At 36.3% G+C, this 23,065-nt stretch overlaps 1 protein-coding gene across 2 annotated transcripts in view; it reads left to right on the plus strand.

The window, feature by feature from the left end:
- Positions 1–23,065, plus strand: part of LOC122798288 (myelin basic protein) — an 809,205-nt gene that overhangs the window by 714,766 nt on the left and 71,374 nt on the right. For both annotated transcript variants that reach the window (XM_044067101.1, XM_044067102.1), the window contains exon 4: positions 19,478–19,594. In XM_044067101.1, coding sequence (XP_043923036.1) covers positions 19,478–19,594 — 117 coding nt within the window. The remainder of the gene's footprint in view (positions 1–19,477; positions 19,595–23,065) is intronic.

Raw genomic sequence — 23,065 nt, forward strand, 5'->3', positions numbered from 1 at the left:
TCTTGCAGCTGGTCAGGAAGCAGAGCAATAAAAATACATTTGCATGTTTAAATCTAGCAATTTAACTATTTGGTTAAAACAATAGAAAGAATGTCTTCATCTAGACAAGCTGCAGCCGACCTTAGATCAAAGGGTCACAACATGCTTTCACTTGGACAGTAGAGAGCACTGTTGTGACATTTTTTGCAGTTCCACATCTAACAGCAGTTTTTTTCCATTTAAGACAACAAGCCTGTGCCTTACATTAATATTTACAAATGATAGAATTATCTATAAAATTCTATCTGGCTAGGCTGCCTGCCTTCACATGTGTCATCATAACGCTGTATAAGTTTGCAATGGGCATTTTATATAACCATGTTTTTGTTCACTAGATGAGGTACATTATACAAGCTGCCTAGTTACAGCTACAGCTAAGGAGAGTATGTCAGTTTAATAAACGCAAAAGATATCAAAATAAAAATTAAGTTTGCTATATAAAGAAGACATTATGGTAGTGACTAGTGAAAATATCTCATACTACAAGAAAAAGAGGTTGATTTTTATGCAGAGACACAAGTACAAATTGGGTATGAGTACACAGAGGTTGATTTTTATGCAGAGACACAAGTACAAATTGGGTATGAGTACACAATCAGTAAGGTATGCTCTCATTTAAGTTGCCGCACTGTTAATGGAAAAATGAGAACTAGAAGGGCACAAAATGATGGTATAATTGAAGCTTGGAAAATGATGGGGAGGACATGGGTCAGATTGCCAGAAAGACGAAAAAGAAAGATGGAGAGGTACTGAAATGAAAGGCAGTCAGGAAATGGGAATTTGTTAAAGACCAAGAACAAGCATAAAAGTAGAACACTTGGATCATTTAAGATTTATTGATAAGTAAGGGAGATGAAGATTCTGCGGGAGAGGAGGTAGGAAATGGACTTTGCTTTAAAAGCACAGGAGATGGAAAAGAGCAGCAGCCTACTTTGACCCTGAGGGCTTATGCTGAGAAGTGAGAGGTTGAGAAAAAGATAAAGATTTTTATAGATAGGGCAGGACATGCGAAAGTGAAAATATTTAGGGGCAACTATGTTGGACTATTAATTGTATGACTGAAACAAGCTCATAGTATTAGGTTCTTTCCTTGCAGGAGAATGACTGGATGCAGTTTTGGTGATCAGACAGATGGGTGACAGATGATAAGACAAAAATACATAAAAAATAATTTCTTAGTATAAGGAGAACAGAGAGTCACTTGGTTCAGTGCACATCATTAAGTCACAAGTAAAGGCAGAAGTAGTCCTCATGCACTAACCAGCCTTGTTCTCAATATGCAAACATGTTTGTATGAGGGCCAAGTATGCATTTCAAAGTGTGTATTTTACCTGGTAGGTTTCTAAAGAAATTGATCTAAGTGTACTCATGATTCATAAATGCATTGTATATTGTTAGTTACTGTGAAACTGCTAAAGAGATGGAAAAAGCAAGAAAAGAACGGAGGAAAATGTCTGCCGGCACACCAGGTACTCTGAATCGTTTTGTTGTGCATTTTCATTCATCAATTAGCTGAGCTTTGCAAACCTGGAAATACAATACGCTGTCTGACTGAGGAAAGGCAGGAGGAAGGAGGACATGATCTGAAACTCTCAAAATTCAACTTTTTAAAAGGCTACATTATCTCAAGTTATTTATTTAGACTCAAGCAAGCACATTTTACAGACTGTGCAGCACACGTATAGGAAACAAAGATATGAGTCACTGCAAACCAGATACTTTTACTGAGGATTCTCAAACTAAGAGTTTTCTCCCTACTTCCCTTCCAAATGAATGAAATGGGATCTGATATGTTAGACTAGGAGGTATTAATCTCAATGTCTCTAATCCCTCAGTGAATTAGTGGCAAAAAGTGTTTTTCCAAGAAAGTGAGATAGTTTCAATATGTCTGTACCCCCAATGTGGCATTCCAGGTGAGAAAAAAAAATAAAATTAGTAACATGTAGTTACAGTGCTTCTGACAGATCTGGATTATGTAGAACTTCATGCTAAGATAAAATATGTGTTGATTAAGTTTATACTCATAATGGCCTATACACTTTTAGTTTAAAAAGGTGTCAGGCTACATTTTTGTAATATCAATACATCACAGATCTCACTCATCGTAGCTGACAAATACATTGTCAAAAAGGTAGCAATTAAAGGCTGATGGAACAGATGGCTTAAACACATCCAATTATAGTATCATTTAATTATACATGTCCTTTCAATAATGAAGTTAACTAGTCTCATTTTAAATATGTAGTACACAGAGCATGGTGATTATGCTCCAAAACCATTCTAGTAAAATATGTGATGTGATATGCCAGAATATTAAAAAGGAGATACATCACAACCCCATGCACAAATGCGAAAGAGGGTAGATGCCGATGTCGAATAAACATTCTAGGAAAAGCTTCAACACTGGCATCATTGAGCACCAGGCTTAACAACTTAAGGACTGCTCACTGGTGCAGAAACAGGGCTGAATCACATGTGACCCAGCAACAGCAACAGATTGGAGCTGCAAGAGGAACAGTCAAGATAGGAATAAACAGTCATTTGTGTTATCCTTTGCAGGGGACACAGTGGGTATTCCACTGTGTATTTTCTCTCGCTAGCAAATGGCATTTGTGTGGATATGACACACTGCAGTAGCAACCATCTGAGATCCTGTGATGCCCTTGGAAGGTCAAAAGATAAAAATCCCACCAGGATGAATCATAATGTGGGTTACTATTTACTAGCACCCTCAAAAATAAGAATTCTTTTGGGATACTTTGAACAAGGTGAGAACCTCCAGGCTTTGGATTTCTGGACCTGTTTTCCACACTTCTGTAAGTTCCTGCAGCATATATTCTAGATTTCATGTTAGTACCACTAGAAGAAAAATGTCACACTGTGGTAAAAAGGAGGAAGTTGAGGCCAGTCCTGGCAACAGAGAAACAAAATGTTTGATTCTCTTTCTTTTGTGGTCCAAACAAAATACTCAAGGTTTTGAAATGCACTTTAGTTCTACATTATTTTAATCTCTTATTTTTTTCCAGGAAGGTCAAGATAGTGGTCCTGCCAGAGTTGCTGCCTGCTATACAGAAAGGGACTTCAGCGGTACATGTAAACTATGTGTTTCTAACCTGGAGATCATAGCATGTCCACATCATAACTCTGATTCTGTTCTTGGCATAGTAGTAGTTAACCAGAACAAAATATTGACTTTGGGGTGCCATGTGTGTATTTAGCAAGTTCTTAACATTAAATCCAGCTGGTATTAGGAGAGTTTGACATACCTTGACTTACAGGCCTTTCACGCAATATATCAATATTCAATATATATCTTTCAAGCAAGTTTTATTTTTCATTGAGTAAAATAGCCTGACAATGCTTTTCATTACTGTTTCCTCAGCACACAAAATGGAAAAGTAAACATAAATATTTCTCTCTCATGCCATGTTTTCCTATCAGAGAAAATATGTTTTAAATGTAATTTTATAATGTTTAATTAATATTAGAATTGTATTTTCAAAACTACAGCTAGACTGCACCTTGATTCTGTAATCTGAAAACAAATAAAGTGACAGGGAGATATTAGTGTGACTTATATGATGACTAATGGTAATTTGTCACAGAGTAGGTCAAGCTAACAATACTCAAAAAGGACATTTTTAGTGACACTGATGGTGTATTAAAATTATTAGATTAGTAAAACAGGTCACAGCTGACATGAATAAAATATATTCAGTAAAAGGAAGAGGTTGTGAGATCTGAATTTGCAAGTTTTATGGTGTAGTTGTATAACCAAGTGGGCCTACCATGCTTTACTACACAGTATACAGGCACTAGGCATTTGATTCAAAATGAGAACCAGTGCTGGATGTTTAGGACTGTTGCATGTGAAAGTTGTTCCTTTAACACGACCAGACATTGCTGACATAACAATAATGCAAAGAACAGACCTTGTGTCTATTTATTTATTTATTTTATCCTGCATCTGTTGACTATTAAGCCTGCTGCAGTCAGCCTTGCCCACTTATTCCTGTGTTATTGGGAGTCCCCTGTGAGGACAAGAGCTGGCCAGGGAAGGCCATTATGCTGAAAACCTCTGGGCCGTCAAAATCATCTCAAAAATGAGGACATATCCTCCCCAAGGCAGGGGGGATATCACAACACCATCCCCATTGAAATGATTTAGTGGCTAACTGCATGGCCCTTGGACTACCTGTTGCAGTACAGTTGTTCTGAGAGATTCTGACATTGGATGCCTCCAAACAGCCCATCCCTCTTTGGGATGAGCACACCAATTCTCACCTTCTATCTCTGTCAAGTGCCTACGCTACTAATCTCTGTCAGGTCAAATGGATAATTAAAAATGAGAACAGTCACCACTCCTCAGTTTCCTCAATAGATCCAAAAGTAAAGTAGTATAAAAAAAAAAAAAAAAAATCATTTTTGACATGGAATGCTTTTTGAGCAGAGTGCTAGCTACGCTTCATCAGATACCTAATCTCTGTCAGGTCACCTGGGCCATACCATGGGTTTTATCCCTGTATGCCACCAGGGCTGCCTAAAAGTTCTCACATTTTTGACTAAGATAATATTATTATTTTAAATTAGACTAACATTCTGCTCATTTCCTTGAGTCCTTCCATCGATGTTGTACTTACATAAAATAAAGAATAAATTAATTCCTTTCATCTTGTGTTTTCCTACCCGCTCACAAGGAAGGAGGAATTTATAGTTAATCAGCTATATTACTATTCATTAGCTAAACTATGAGAAACTGCTTGGTGTTGTTTGCTAGCACTTGGTAAAGTGGCATATTATTAACTTTAGCTGCTAGTTTTAACTGTGCTCTTGCTGAATGAATGAGTTTGTTGAGTTGAATCATGACATAATGTTTGAGCTTTTGCTGTATTGATGTTGTCTGTTGCATGATGGTAGGCTCTAACAAGGCTGCTGTTTGCAGCATTCTTTCTTAAAGTTGCAGTTCATGAAAGAATATGAGTTGCTGGAGATGTGTCACTCCCTCAAGCCTGGCGAGTCCGTAGATACATGGGTACAGGTTAAACTCTGTGTTTCCCCACAATTCCTATGTGTGCTGCAACAAAATAATTTGATTACATAACATACAGTAAATTTTAAAATGTTCCCCACACTATAAAATGGCTGTAGAATCAATATATTTTAGGCAAGTTAATTTAAATACAAATTAATGGCATTCTTTAGTTTAAATAACTTTATTTGATCATGGTCGTTCTTTACCGTATCAGTTTTTCTTAATCTGTCTGTCCACAGTGTGTTTTATAGTACTGCAGTTAATTATTTGTTTTCCTTTCTTCCAGTTTTGTAAAGTGCTTAGATGTAATCACTAGAGTTATCTAAATAAGTAAAATAAATAATGAAAATAGAGATTGCAAAGACAACAGGTGTGAATACAAGCTGCCATGGGAGGCAGAAGTGAGTATAACTTAGCACACACAGTGGCAGCAGACTGTAACTACAAACAAGTGGTGCTATGTACTATAGTATAGCGAACGATCAGATGATCGAATGCTGTTAGTTCGAACAGTAAATGTCAAACCGGCAAAATAGCGAACGGCCGGAACAGCAAATTTTTTCCCAGGGAAAGAAATTGCTGGGCTAGCCGTCCAGGTTGTGGTGTTTCCTTCACTGTAATGTGATCTCGGAGTTGGTATATTTAAGTAGGGGGGGGTGTGGGGGCACAGCCCCCCATTTCATTTAGTGTTTTTTTTTCTTTGGGAAAAAAATGCTGTTCTGGTTGTTCGCTCTTTTAAGTTTTCGCACTTTAGGGGTCGATATAACAATGTTCGATCATCTGGTCATTCATTGTTATAATATAGACCATATATATATATATATATATATATATATTGTGTGTGTGTGTGTGTGTGTGTATGTAAAGGGAGAGACAAAACTTTAGCAAGTGAAAACTGTGATAAACAACAACTCATTCATCCTTTACAAGTTAAAAAAGGTACCCACTGTTCAAGGAACCTCAGTCATGTTAGAATGTTCATGTGTACAAGAGTTTCCTGATAACAGTATTGTGTGTGTGTGTGTGTGTGTGTTGGGAATGGAAGTCGCCATCATAGTGATTCTGGTAGTGCCTGTTTGTACTTGCCCTAGTATCTGGTGCAGTACCTACTGCAATTTCATTTTTAGAATTAGGATTAGGGGAATGTATCCACCCTTATTGTGTTGCTTTTATCTGTTCTGCATGAGAAAGAATGTAACACTTTATTTGGAATCACATCCATGACACTTCTTGGGAATTGTTAAAGGAAGCACACTGCCCATAGCCTAAACTGTTTAGGAATTCAGTGCAAAGTCTCTAATATGTCAACAAGTCAAATGACCTCTCAGTGCTGTAGTAAGAGATGTCATTAATGGCCATATGAGCATACTGCCCAGAGGCATAATAATCGTAAGAACTATGTAAACCACATTTTGCCCCAAACGTTGTGCTGTTAAGAGGAAGTTTGCTTAGTGATCAGTACTCATTCATTCTATACATTTTTATTGACTTGTTAATTGTTGATAGATAATCCAAGGTTCTTAGCTGACCATTATCAGTAGAATTGAGATGTAATATGAAATAAATATTTTCTTTTTTTCTCAGTCTCAGTCCTCCACAAATCTGTAAAAATAAGCCCATGCCAATGTCTGCAGGTCAAAATTTATATTACACTAAAATGTTATTTTCTATCACCAGTTATCATCAGAAATAGTTCTTTCATGGGGGACAGTTTTATGGATAACTTTTCTTGTATTGTTCCACAAAATATCTCCTCACCTTGCAAGCAAAGCCTTCAACTGGTTTAATCATACAAAGAAAAACCATGAAAACCTTAGTGTATTAGGAACATTTAATCATATTGTGCTAAGTTTACATATGAAAGTAAATACTTAGGTTCCATCAAATACACACACGTGTTTTTTTTTTATTTTGACCTGAAGATGAGAGATGTAACACATTAGGCCAGTTTGGAACAACTAAGCAAGGTAAGCTAGTGTGGTTTTATAGGAAACAGGTTTAATGGGACAACTGCAAAAATATGTAAAAAAATTATTAAATTATTTCAATTATGCTAAGTGCTATAGCCAACATGATATCCAGGTGATGTCTTAAGCAGAACATATAATTTCTCCATTTTGTAATTGTCATTGGTGTGTGTCCACAAATCTGCAGTTTTTATTTGTTGTTTTGTTTAAACATCAACACTGACTTTTCTCTAAAAAATAGATATCTCATAGTTAAAAATAGCAAGGGATATGTATATATCTTAATGTGAAACAGAGTTTTCATAGTCACTAACTCTTATGTATCAGCCCATAATATATCAAACTTTTATAATGGAGTTAAACTGCTGTTTATAGTAAAAATGTCTATTGTTCTATTTATAAGCACAATTAACCACACTAAATGTTGCTACATGGTAATTCTGATCAATCAAACTTTATTTGGAAGGTCATTTTCTCACACAGAACCACTTGCATGGTTAATTGTGAGGCCACCACAGGAATGGTTGATTCTATCTCTTGCATTATCTTAACAAATTTCTAAAATATTTAAGTGGCATGTTTGATGGTTTGAAAAGAATTAGAGTCCAGACGTTAAAAAGGCATCTTCTTGCCACCTTGAGCTACCTTCAATATTTCCTAAGTCCCCTTCTGAAATAGTAGCAGCCAGATGGAGGCAGAACCATTAAACAACTGTTCTAAGAAGAGTGTAGCAGATCCCAAATAAATATATATTTTAACCTGCAAACATTGTAAATACGACTAGGTGGCTGTTGTGGTGCAGTGGTTAGCATTGCCACCTCACAGCAAGAGATTCTCTGGTTCGATTCATGGCTGGGGTGCCTTCTGTGTGGAGGCTGCATGTCCTCCCCTGCAGTTGTGTAGATTTCCTTCAGGTGCTTTGGTTTCCTCCTACATCCCAAAGACATGCTGCAGGTAGATTGGGCACTCTAAATTGGCCCTAGGTGTGCATGTGTGTGCCTTCGGAGGAAGGTTGTGTACCGGTTTGGGAACTTGACACTATAAAACTCCACTGCCAGTTGTTCTGTGGACCATTGTCCCACTATGGGGACCCCTAATAGGAAAAGCCAAATGAGGAAGAAGGCATTGTAAATCTGACCAAAGTTTCCTGGAAAGTAGATACATTCAATGAAAAATCTGGTTGCATAATTAACATAACTTTATTTATTTATTTTATTTTATTTATTTTATTTAACATTTGTTGACCAGGAAATGTCCGACTAGGTTCCACAGAGCCTGTTTTCAGCAGAGGCCCGGGGAGAAATGCTCCAGATGCATGTCTTTGGAATGTGGGAGGAAACCAGAGTACCTGGAGGAAACCCACGCGAACACAGGGAGAACATGCAAACTTTTGCATATCAAATAACTTCTCCAACTTTTAAGATGCTTATAGGATGTCACTGAAAAAACCCAAGTTTAAAAACTGAATATCAATCAAAAACTGTTGTGTAAATGTTTGGATATCACCAGCATTACAGATCAACATTAAGGGAAAAACAATGTCCAAAAGGCCATTACTTGCAAAAGTAACTCAAAGACTAAAGAGATAAAATATAATTTTATTACAGAATTTGAAATAAATGCTATATTAAAATACAGCAAGGTAGCCAGCATCACAGCTATATTGGAAAGTTCCAACTTACATGGAAAATGAGGAATCACTGCTACATAAACATTGTGAATGCATAGTACTAGGCTTCTGCTTCAGTGGCTGTAGTGTAATGATACTGAAGTGTCACAGTAATGTATTTCAGCCTTGTTTCACACAAACAGGAGCAATGGAAAAGTATTCCAACTTGCTTCACATAAATATAAATACTTTTACAAATCTGTTATAACTGTTTAACACAAATAAGTGTCAGCAAAGCCAGTCACCGAACACAAAGTGACAGCAAAGCCAGTCACTGTCATCCACATAGAGTCCCCGTAACCAGCAATTATATTAGCTATTTTGATTGCATACATCTCAGATGTCTGATTGTGATAAAATAATGGCCACATTAATGAATTTAACTTTACTTCACACAAGCATTAGTCACAGAAAGTATTCTAACCGGCTTCACTCAAGTACACCATCCTACAAAGCCAGAAAAATGAGTGCTCAACTTGAGCAAATGACAACAGGGTCAGTCATCTCATTTTCAGCAACATGCATTCTCCATGAACACAGCAATTATAGCCACTTATTGACTGTGTACAACTCTTATATTAGATTGGAATAAAATAAGACTAATCGGCCACAGTAATTTGTTTCACTTCCCTGTACGCACTCCACATAGAACTATCTCACTTAAAAATAGTTGTTGCTTTCTATTTAAGCAACATCAACACATTATTAATGATAAACATTGGGGGAGTATGCATAAGCATTTGCAATGTAAAACATTGTTCTAAACACATATCATACTGTAATAAACAAGTAAAACAAAAAGTTCCAGTTATCATTATATTCTTTCAAATCAATATTCCTGGAAGTTTCACACACCAATATTTTACTTGCATCAATGTATGAATTCTTATGACTGAATTAATTGATTTGCAGAACAGCTTTATGTATAATGGTAACACATTAAAACTAGACCTTCACAGAAACTTGAACTATTGCTAAAAGTTCCCACTGTCATTGTGCACTGTTTGTCTTATGAGCAAGAAATCTGGTATACCCAGAAATACAGATGTGCTGTGCAAGCTGTACATGCCATCAAAGAAATCACAATGTAGAAAGGATGCAATCTTAATACTCTTACACAATGGATTAAATACTTCATATTGATAACACTGGTTGAATCATTGCATTTGGTTTGGCATAAATTTGAAAACTGATGCAAATAAGATCCATTTGTTAAAGCAGCAATGTAACGCAATGCAAGTAAGGGGAAATACAAGATGTTAACATAATGAAATGCATCTGATTAGCACTGGCAGATCTCTTATTTTCAGTAATAGGTAACTATTTTATCGCTGTGTTTTATTTTGTTTTTGAGAGTTGGTAGAAGCCCAAAAAAATCTGAGAATGTCTTGCACTTCACTGTTCCAGTTGGAATCAGATTAAATGGTGAAGCACGTATATGTGTGAAAAATCTCTATTTTTTAAGCCAATTTCTGATTAATGAAAGCATTTATTTGGTGGGAATGAAAGTCACAGATGAGCATTTGACTTCTGGATGGGGAAGCAAATCACTTTTTGATATATCAAGGAGATTCAAGGACTTTGGGGGGGGGTTGACGGAAGTTCTCTGTGACAGAGTCTGGTGATATATGGATTAGAAAGACTAATAAGCCCAATACCTGAAGAGCTATTGGGGGATAGGGAAAGCAATGATATTTTACCAGCTTGCTATTCTGGAGGAAGGGTAAGAGATCATAGAGATGGTAGCCCTGGTGGTGATACCAAGGAAGACATCACAAGCTTACAAATATGGGGGAAAGCACCAATAGATGTTCTCAACTGTAATAGCCATACAGTTTGGATGTGGAAGTGTAGGGCATGTAAATTAAATCCCTATAGCCAAGAGCATGACGATAAACTAAAATATCTCAAGCTCCTCTCAGGAAAGTCTGCAGAGTCAGGAGTTCAGAAGTGTCTCCACAGCATCCATTATTGAGGAGATACACCAGTGGCAACTGCGGGTCTGTGCCAAAGCAGCCAAAATGTATAAAAAAGAATAAGATGCAATCTTCAAAATAATTACTGGCCAAGCTGTTGCTATTTAAATAATTTTTAAAGATGGATTACTGGTGTTGACAAAAGCGAGCTGTTATACATTAGTTTTAAATACATCAAAATGCCAAAGAAGTATTTGAATAAGGCAACTTTTTGTAAATATTGTATGGCTGGAAAATGACAGCATGCAAAAATGATGATTACTGGCTTAAAGCAACCCAGTTCTTATTGTTTACACAGTAAACCATATCTCTGGAATGTGATTTGTTGTAGTAAGCGTGCACCGGACAAAAAATTCCAAAATAATGCCCATAGACTTCCTCCTTTAGTGCCATGTATCTGGCACTAAAATGATGCTCATATTATGCTAAGACAAATCCTATTAAAGATCAAGAATTGCATCTAAAGTCAGAATTAATATAGATCTTGGTAGCATAATCTTTAAGCTAAGAGTAACATCAAATGCATTCATGAATATTTCACCCTTCCTAGACTTTAAACTGGAAATTGTTATGCTATAAATGACATACTGATGAAAACAGACTGGCATACTGTACTCAGTGACCTAAATAAAACTTTGCATGATAATCACAATATGTTCTGTGATAGTGTTAACTTTTACATTTAATGGCACATATTGATACAAGTATACAAATAATCCAAAAACAAATGTTTATGGCATCACAAAATTATTACAATTAACAAAAAAAAATACTTAGCTTTTAAACACTACTTTAATCACGAAAATATGATCTGACTAAATACTTATCAAGCTCAGCTGATCTCAAAGAATAAAAGTAATTATAATGTTTTATTTTTAAATAAAGTGAATGCAACTTATCATCAATAAACAATGCAATGATCACCCCAGTTGCAAGAAACAACAAATGTAATTGAAAAAATAAAATTTGCAAACTTCAAAATAAGCAATGGCATATAACAGAAACATACAGTGAGAAGGGGAAACTTTCTTTATATATATTGCAGATATGAGCAATGCTGACACCAATATATTTAAAAAATTAAATTTTCATTGAACCAGAAAACATATATTTTTTTTCTTGGACAGAATAAAGAATACCATAACTAAACTACTTAAACAAACTGTTAGATTTTATGAATGTCCATAACTTAAGGTGACAGGCTGTAATGGTACCATTTCACAAGGGAGGAGGGTAATCAAATTAGTTTCAAAGAGTTTTAGACCTAGCAACTCAATTAGCAGTCATAGAGAGTCATGGGAGGGTTTATCCAAAAGGATATGTCTGTTAGATATGTACATTCTCTGTACATTCCAATTAGATTTGATTAGTACATATCTAATTTTCCCTTGTTCTCATTCCCATGCTGAGACTGAAAATGATCATTTGCAATCAGTATTCTACTGTGGTTAACAACATTTAAATAAATAAAATTTAAATAAAATATAGAACAGGAAATATTGGCTTCTGAATCCTGTGGCATTCTTCGTAGGGGTAACAGCAGCACTTAAATTAAGTATTGGCATGTCGATTGTAATAAACATTATAATCATAGAGGATTTTGATTGGTTGCCTATTGTAACTGACTTATTATGGCTTCAAGACATGGATATCTTGACATCCATGTCATGCAAACATAATGTATAGTTATGATTGGGCATCCATGTCATGCAAACATAATGTATAGCTATGACTGCAGATCTAGTCATAATTCTTTTCATGGAAAATGCATGGAAATTTATTTTCTCCATGTGCTACAAATTAGTCAAAAGTAAGGTTAAAAATATGATGTATTATGCCAGCTTTGAAAGCCAGTAAAGCAGTGTGGAAGTGGTTGATGTCATTTCATATTCACTGTGTATGGGAAGCAGTACTTTGTGTTCTTTGCAGACTCAGGCAGAAACAGGAATTGAAACAAAGATGTTTTTTGTCCTGCTGCTGCTGTATACTGGTCAGCACTGTCTACTTTTAGTTGAGACCTGACCTTAACAGTACAATTGTCAATTTTCATGCATCCCTCTATGTGTTGTTAATGTCGGGTGTCCCACTATAGCAGCACTGAACCAGGATATAATTTTAATGTTTTTTTACCATAACCACAGCACTCCATGTACAACATTACAGTTATTATGTATGTAATTCGGCGGTTAAGGATATATCTCAAGTGGGAGTTACTTGTCTATTCCATTGGGAGTTAGCAGTGCTGTCTCATAGGACTCACTGCTGATATCACTTCCTTTTGGACTATTTTTCTTAAATATAATGGTGAGAAATGGGTTTTGGGTAATCAAATATGCTGATGATTGAAAAATTAGTAACACAGTTCTTCAATAAAAGGCATTGAAGTTCTTCAAGATGATCTACAAAAAAATTCATACCTGATGTAGTCTTTAATATCAGTAAAGATAGCATCATGACACTTGGCAAAAAGTCATATATTACAATAACAAAGTAAATGGCCAAATCAAACAAAAAATCATCATTACCTCTCTGGGATCAGTGGCAGATAATATAGCATTTTGGATAGCGTGTATCTGCCACCATGTTCTATAGCCTATGTGATGCCCATGCACTGGCCCAGTAATCAAGGATCCTCAATCCTCACCACAAGCAACAGTGGGAGGGGTGCACATAGGGAAGGATAACAAGTACACACACAGTAAAGTACAATTTCCCTTAAGAGCACACAGAGATCACAGTCAGTCTGGGGATGGTTTCTCCCTTTCTCTCCAGATCCCCAATAAGACTGCCCACTGGCACAGCTATAGGGTACAGATCTCAGAGTGGTCAAACCAAAACCTCCAGCACCCTTTCTGTCCAACCAGTGCTTCATGTCCCTGCCCAAGTAGCTGACACACACACATTGTGATTTGAGTTATATACACACACACACACACACACACACACACACACACACACACACACACACACACACACACACACACACACACTCCTGGGAAAGGCTGGCACAGGTTCTCCAGCTATGCCCCCTTCTTGCCAGACTATAACGTAGAACTCACTGCCATAAATAACTACTTATCAGCTACTAATAAGGAAAGGGTGACCAAATTTACTGTGCAGTGTTACTGTTATCCAAATAGTAAGTATGACCAAGGGCTAAGGCTATTCTGGAGTGACTTAGTTCAGTATCACCAAATAAGTGTAAAGTACTCTAAGAGCTTAAATGATCTCTACACAAGACAGCCACAGTTGAAATGTTTAAAAATATTTAATAATAAATAAAAACACAAGACAATACTTATTCATTCAACACAATGACAATAAAGAGCTCAGAAATCACAGGAAATGCTTTAAAACAATACTGTAGGACAGTCTGACATAAATATAGAAAACAGCTAGACTAATCTGGCTATATTCTATCTATCTCTAAGAGAAATCACTGTTTTAAATACTACTTACATACTGAGCAAACAAGTGTTGGTGAGTGGAATATTTACAGATCCAAGACAAGACACAAAATGCTCAGTCTTTCTCTCTGAGAAAGTCTTAAATTGATAATACATAGTACTGCTGAGCCATTTCACATTACATCATTTTTATCACTTCTCCTTTAGTTCCCAGGTTAACAGAAGCTCAAAATTTACATTTCTTTGTAAGCTGCACCTGGCTAGGAAGCGACAGCAGGAAAATACACTTTTACATGTGAAACCTAGTAATTATCTATGTCCCAAAACAATAGAAAGAATCTCTTAGCCCAGACATCCTGTCTCCGAGCTTGAGATCAAACACAGTTATAAAATTCTTTGCTCATCGGCTTTCTTTTAGCAGGGTGCACTGTGGTCACATTTGTGAAGTTCAGCATATAACTCAGTTTTCTTACATTTGTAAAACGAGCCTGTGGATCATATTAATATTTACAATGACCTAGAATAATTTACACAATTCTATCTAGCTAGGCTGACAGCCTTCACAGCCTATGTAATTCTAAAAGACATGTATAATTAGTCACTCCTGGGAGATCACTGTACCACCCACACTGATGTGACTCACTATTGAATATAACATTGCATTCCATAGTAATAGAATAAGTCATCTGAAATAAGTGGAAATGTTACTATGTTTCCTTACTAGAACAACCATAGAGTTGGAAAATTTCAACTACTTCAGAAATTTCATTATATGTTGTTTGTTGTAGGTTACTTAGAAGTAACTCCTGCCTGGTCCTGGTCTACAAGGCATATTATATTCTGTTTGCTGTAGATTACTTAGAAGCAACCACTGGTATTTCAGTTGATATCATACTCATAGTCGCACAGATTTTTTTTAAGTCTGATCTGGGATGTAGTTCTGTTCATGTCTGTGCCTACAAATGAACCACTTGGGGGAGCTGATATTAAACTACAGAATTTGATACTAAAAATTACAACTGCCTCATTTTCAAGTGCCCAAAGTGAGACTTTTTTTATCGACATGTAAGATTTTGCAAGGCAAATCATAACCACGTCTACTGCAAAGGGCTAGAGTTCACTTTTTTTTTGACCGAACAAAGGCAGAATTTGAGTTGTACCTGGTCTATCAGATCCTTCAGATACAAAATAATTATTTCATGCAACTATTAGAGGAAGCTCAGTAAAGATTTTTGTCCTAAAATTTCAGGACATTTGCCAGTTTTCATGTTTATGTACTGGACACAAACCTGCTCAAATAGAAACTGTCTAGGTAAAGAGTGACAGATGAGAATCATAAAAATAAATATCAGATGCAAATAAACATGGTGCATACTTTGTACAAACAGGAGTATGATTATGGAATACTTTCACTTTACAATCCAAAGATGCAATATATATATATATATATATATATATATATATATATATATATATATATATACACTCACACACACACACACACACACACACACACACACACACACACACACACACACACACACACACACACACACAATATTAAACATGGGAAATTTAGACATACCTCTCAAATGTCCTGAGTTTTACAGAATATCCAGATTTTTGCCTCACATTTTTGGTCTCTTTCTCATTAAATTTATGATTTTCTGTCAAATCATTGATTGAATGAGTTCACTAAATAATGACGTACATATGAGTTTTAGACTTCATATTCTTCAGAAAATGAATGCTATCACAAATCCTGTTATTTTTAACAACTTTCAAAGTTTAAAAGCAGTATTTAAAATCTGTCCCTATTGTTGGGCATCTGTCCCCCATTATTTTTGTCTTTCTCCAGATTTCCTATGCTAGGAAGTTGAGAGGTATAACCTTAGACTCACTGATTAAATTGCCCTTCAAAGGATTTTCAAGAAGTTTGTGTTGTTTTCTCTCAATTCATCTTGAGTGCATGGGGAGAGGCAGGGAGCCTCTAACAGTTTAGTGGCCACCCTAAGATGCATAGCCATATACACCTTCAAACTGATGTGCTTAAAAAATACTGGTTCCATTTTCAAGTGCATAAAATCCCTGCCTCCCAAATCAAGCAGGGGCTGTACATGACAATGCTGGTGTAACTTTTTGTCCATCCCATCCAGTCATCAAGCCTAGCCTGAAAGGTAATCAAAGACATACTTTGTTTGACCTGTAGTGGCAACTTACGGCATAAGTTTGGAATTCGTTGATGTAAGATCTCTTCAGTGAATCTTGTTGATTTGCTTGCGCAGATATACACCCCTCATGTGGGTGTTGGTAAAAAGGGAAGCTCAAACAGGACTTGGTCTTTTGTGGCTCAAAAAGCAAGACACAGGTCACCTTGGGGCAGTCTGTAGGCTACTGAGCATAATGAGAGCTGTGCCAATTTATCACAATAGCTGAAAGATCTAAGGCCTTTAATTTCCTTGGTAAGACATGTTTGTGGCCCTTCTAGCTGAGCAATATGCTTTGATTTATCCATCTCAAAGGGGGCATTGTACACAGTAATACACCTGATAAGGGAGTGCAGTAGTAAGATGACTTTTTGGGCCTTGAAGACATTCCCTTCGAAATTAACTGGGACAGACAAATGATGATTGAATGAGAGGAAACTGTCCAGGTAAGTACCTAGGTCACTTCTGACTGTGTTTGTCTGAAGAAGAGTACCATTTAAAACATATGAGGTGGGCGTAGCCTGTTTTATACCAAATGCTACTATGCTGCATGTGTTGCATTTAACTTGAGACCATTTTCAGTATACCAGGCATGTACATATTCCAGTTATTGCTGTTTGGTATGAGTTGATGAGAAGATGACAGTTCCCAACTTGCAGCCATCAGCAATTTTATCAATCACACTTCTGGGATATTGGCCCTGATATCTGCAAAATAAATGCCAAACAGGGGAGGTCCCAGAACTGATCCCCATGGTTTCTTACTAGTTACAATTTCACTTTCAGAGAGGGTACCAGCAACTTTTACAGTCTAGGATTTGTTAGACAATCAATTTTCAATCCAGTGGATAACATGGGGATTTACATTGTTTGTCTATTTTTTAACCATACTAACATGGGAGACAATGACAAAAGCACTGACCAGATTCAGATAAGCAGTCTGCACTGAGTGACCACAGTCCACAGCCTCTGTAACCTTTTAAAGAAGCTTACTTGGTTAAGGAGACAGGAGCTCCCCTTCACAAACCCAAACTGATTGGGAGCTCAGGTTGTCAAGCTGCCTGTGTCAGCATGAGTTCTGCTATGATATCCTCCATAGTTTTGCATGCTGATGAAACTATATTACCTGTATCTGTAGAGGGGCTACACTTGTACAAGGGCTGTAAGAGTGGATGTTCTTTGGGCATCAGGCATAATATTCTGGCTGTGAAAAAGCCCCTTTTAAGTGGAGGCCTGGGGAGAAAAGCTAACAGTTTACAGGTATGACAAAGATTGATTGTTATACAACTGTGCATAATGGGGGAAAATGTACATACAGTATTAAAATGGGGAATGGGAAAATATCAAGATGTGGTTTAAGCACTTGAGTTTCTTGAAGGCTGGTAAGCTGTAAGCTTGATAATTGAGCCAATGAACCTTTGAGGTAATGAAAGCTTTTAAAAAGTTGCATTTCTTGTGATACTGTTAGCATAATAATTACCTGAGGGTATTTTACTCTTGTTCTTTCAAAAATGTTCAGCCATCATGTGAGTGATATATTTCCATGAGAGTTTGAATGACAACAACGTCAGACATCATTCTCTGTTGTGTTCATGTTTCTTAAGCTAAGAAGCAAGCATAACTACTAGAAACACATGTCTTCATATCAATGAGCTATTATCACTGTACGTTGTCTGTTACTAGTCTGTTACTAGTAATTGCTTGGCCTTTCTGAATACAAAATAGTATCACAATGTAAAAATAAAATAAAAAGGACTAAAGTTCCAAAGAGTTAAAGAAATACTGCAAATATTAATATATACAATACACAATTTCTATATATCATTTCCAGAATTAGAAGCATTTGTTTGAGTTCAATGATTTGGAAAGTCCCAGAACTTAAATAATTACCAGTAAGTAAGATAACCATATTACATTTTTTTTGATGGAAATGTGACAGTTGGTTAAAAATATATATGCCAACACAGAAACCATACAAGCAATTGTTGTAGCCAGCACCCACATCCTGTAAAAGCATTTAGTAGGAATATTTAGATGTGTTATAATTTTATAACAAAAATATTAGGAGTAGTAATACAAGTCCAACTAAGTACAGAGTCAGTATATAGAATGTGCAGTATATTTTGAAGCTCAATTCTTCTTTTGACATCAACATATTAAAATAATGAACAAAAAAAGTATCCTCACTTTTACGTAAGGCATGGTTTAATTTTTACCTTAAATTGCCTCATTTTTTGTCACATAAACTTAATGGAATTAATGAGAAGCATCTGCTTTTCTTGGAAAATCTGAAATTACTATCACTACAGTTTCAATACTTGATTTGTACTGCATGATGTATGGTGTAAACTTCGTAAAAAAATATTTGTTACATTTGTCTTCTGTTATTTTGGAGGTAAGTCATACATTTCCTAGTAGTTTTAGCTGACTTTTGCATAATGTACTATGATGATTTCTTGAGAATGTCTGCCTAAATTAATTTGCTTAGAGCTGCGAGGTTGTTATTAAGTCCCTCTTGGGTTTGCTGTTCCTCTTTCCCCAAAAGGAAAAAGGTGCACTGATATATAACTGCCTTTTTTTACCAGACCATATATGCATACCTCTCAACTTCTGTGATTTAGGCATAGCTCTATGATTTATGCTCTCAAATTTAACTGTTTTCCTCCCAAATTTTATAAAGTTATAATGTGTAAGGGGAGTATTAAATAACTGAATTACGCCTACTCCTAAATTCTTTGTCACTAACTGCATGGAGTATATAAATTATTAAATTAAGACATTCTTTTCTGAAAAGTGCTCTCTTTCTGACCAGCTGTTATATATTTTTAAAATGAGAGGGAGAAAGACATGTATCAACAAATTCTGGTACATATTTAAAGGTTAGCTTTTCTCTACTGATTACCAAGCTTTGTTGAATGAATAGAACACATGCATGTCTATAATGAAGCACCCAACATGTTATATTTGAATGTAGCCATGCTTTTAGTACATTTATTCAGCACATGCATGCATAAAATGTAAACATAAATATTGACATAGAACTTGACCATTTCTAAAATCCTAGTGTGAATACAGAATCCAGCACTTCATTTAATCATATGATCTTTTTGTCATTTGATGCTGTATGTCACTCAACACATATGATTGTATGAAATAATAAGATTTTCACGTCATGTTTCAGGAAATATCTGCATCAAGAGTTAGCCAGGTAGGTTCTTCACCCCAGAGGCATGCTCAGGCTGGAGCTCATGCAAGACCAGGTGATGAAAACCCAGTAGTTCACTTCTTTAAGAATATAGTAAGTATCATTTTTTTTCCATTTTTGATCTCCTTACTCTATAATTAATGATTAGTATTTTACTGTTGGGAATCACTTTATATAATATGTTACTGCACTGATCATTTAAAGCCATAACTATGTTTAAAAGGTGATTATTATGTTTTAATATCAACATCATAGAATTCAGGGTTGGAATTTCACTTCAGATACAATTAGCAGTTTTAGTCTTTTTATTTGCACTATTTTAGTCTTACACTTTTGTTATGTCAGGAATCATTTTAGAGGCTGGGGTGAGTTGTGTGACATATTTATCTAATACAATCATTGTGTAAGAGATTGTGGCAAAATCCAGACATGTCATGTATACCGGAAAGTATAAAAACAGGGCTTTGTGAAGCTGTTGCCTGTGCTATTTCTATTTATTCTACAACCCACTACATGTCTTTATGCCTGTCTGCATACACATCTGTTTGTGTGTGTGTGTGTGTGTGTGTGTACATACATATACACATGTTCTTACATCTGTGTGTGTGTCTGTGTTTATGTGTGGTGTGTGTGCCAGTGTGTTTGTGCATGTGCGCACCCTTGCATGTGTGTATGCATGTACATGTATCTGTGAGTGTGTGTGTGTGTGTGTGTGTGTGTGTGTGTGTGTGTGTGTGTGTGTGTGTGTGTGTGTGTGTGTGTGTGTGTGTGTATATATATATATATATATATATATATATATATATATATATGTGTGTGTGTGTGTGTGTGTGTATCTGTATGTGTGCATGTGCATCTGTGTGGGCTTATGTCTTGTGTGTATGTTGGTGTATGTGTATATGTATGTGTGCACATGTGTGTGTTTATATCCATTTATGTGTCTGTATGTGTGCACATGTATGGACATTTATAGCACTTCTGTAGCACCCACCCTCATTTGTACTAACTGCACTGTATTACCACCAGGTCTGTATTGACTGCACTTCTTTCAAAGATGGTGATATTTTAGTATTGAGCTTATGGCTTATACTTGTGACATATGTTCACTTGTGGCCATTATTACTACCAAAGTAAGAGTTAAAGCAGCAGTGTATCAGCCATTACTATCATGTTCATACTTGAACTGAATCACTTTCTGTACCAGTACTTTTGTGGTGTATGTACATATGTCTTGTCTGAAGAAAGCGGCATTGTGGTCTATCTAATCTGCCTACTTGTTGCTAAATGCTAATACAATTCAGCTGCACCTCTCTGTCCTGTCTTTCCTTCTTTCTCTCCCACCTGTCTCATGTGCCTCATGCCCATAGTGTACAGTATATCTGTCTGTGTAATGTGAGCTTGGTAGAGCTGGTTTCAGAGAATATTAGAATATGACGATATACAGTCAGGATGTACCACTTAGGATATACACTGTCTTCTGAAGGCCACTTGTGTTCTGCACTTTTGTGAGCCATGTTGTTTTTTGTTGCTGTTGTTGCACATGGTGGTGTTGGTGGGGTTATGGAAATAATCTTCAAATTCTAAAGACTTGATGGTAACATTTTTTAGTAAAGGGCAATGAGGGTTATAACTCTCTGAATAGCAGGTGTAGGGGTTTCATCCGCAGCAGGAGATGGACATCAAAAGTGTCCTTCATCGCCAGTCATAAAAGCTGGTTCACAATAATTACTTGCATGCCTGAAGTTCTTTGAAGCTCATACAATTTAACCCAGTTTCTGCAGTGTAGATGCTACTGTTAATTTATGTCATAATGAGGCCTTTGTCCTCTCCTGTCTTTGAATATGTTTCTGCAGCATCTACCAGCAAGCTAATTACTGTCATCCATTCTACATTATACCTCCATGTATTTCTCTTCACACTACCTTCTAGCAGTTCCTAGACATCTCGTCTACTCTGCATACTTGAACCTCCAAATGGCAGAATCACAGTGACTGAAAATTTGATTCAGGGCTCGTCCACATTTCATGGAAAAAGTGGCTCCTAGTTGCTCCTTGGAGCTTCATACTACTTAGCTTTAGGCTTTGGTACTGCTTTGCTACATCTTAATATTCAAGTAGTTTGTCGGTTTTATTCCCATGGTGGGCTGCTGTCTTCCTCTGCCATCAGGTAGGAGGACTCAGTACCTGGCTCAGGCTGTAGCAATATAAGCCAGTTAGCATCAGTTGATATTTTATTCAGTTTTTAAATGTGTTTATTATCTGCATATTAATTGCTGCTGCATCATAAAACTAACATTAGAAGTAAGCAAAAGGGAGAGAAACTGAGGGAAAGAAAGAGAGAGATTTTGCATCAACATTCAACATGTATTTTCGGGAGATAACTTCTGGCATTATTAGCAGTAATCATCTCTAATTTTTGTCCAGGCTATTATCAGATTAAAATGTTGGAAAAATAAAAGCTCTAAAATGCATTAAGAATCCCATGGCTTTTGGCCACATAGTGGCTTCTAGAACCCATGCTTAATTTGTTTATTTTTCTAACAGTTATTTACAATACAGTTTTGGCTACTACCATTGTGGAGTCATGTCTGACCTCGCCCCATGTCCCAATTTGGAGATGTGAAAATGACAGCTCTAATGATCACCCATTAAACTGCCTTCCACCTGTTCATCTAAGAGCTATGTTGACTTTTTTTCTTAATTCTTCTACTTTGTATACTGACAAAATAAAATTACCCAAGTGTTTTAATGGAAATTACATAGAAAGTGGATTACGGTGTTAAGAATAAACAGCTTTTCTAGGTTGGTGAGAAGACTCTAACCTTTGACAAGAAACCTTTTGAAAGCTGCATTAAAGTACAGTTGTATCAGGAAGCTTACCGTAACAGCAGATGCTTGAATGATCACTGCTGCAGTAGCCTTAGCTATACGGGTGAAATCCTGCCAAGGATATAACAGCATGTCAGCTTCCAAAGCTGACCTGCTGACTATGCATGCATGCATGCGTGTGCGTGTGTGTGTGTATATATATATATATATATATATATACACACACACACACACACACACACACACGAGAGGTATTCAGAGTAATTTTAACTGTAGCATAGTTAAATGCAGTTATAATACACATAATGGTCTCAATGTTTTTTTCCATTTTAGAAAGTTATTATCCTTTCAATGCAAGCTGGCAATAAAAGCCACTTACCTGCTGCTTCATTGTTTCCTGCCTCTGATCCTGCTGCAGGAACAACCTGATGATTCCTCATGTGTTTTTTGCAGTGAAGTGTAGTTCGGAATGATTCATCACAAAATGGGCACTTGTAAGGCATCATACTCATGTGTGTGGTCATGTGCCTTGTGAGGCTTCCATTTGTAGTAAATGTAGTACATATAATACAGGCAAATTTCCTCCTGAAACAACAAATAAAGAAAACTAATTTGCAAATGAGAGTTTTATTAAGCTATGGATTATAATGGAGCTACCTGAGATTAGCTCTGTCACTGTGTCATAGCACACAAATGATCCCACTGTACTATTTCAGCTGATACTTCAGGATTCACT

The sequence above is a fragment of the Protopterus annectens genome, chromosome 3.part1, assembly GCF_019279795.1.
Source record: "Protopterus annectens isolate FY-2018-M chromosome 3.part1, PAN1.0, whole genome shotgun sequence".
In the NCBI taxonomy this organism is placed as follows: Eukaryota; Metazoa; Chordata; order Ceratodontiformes; family Protopteridae; genus Protopterus; species Protopterus annectens.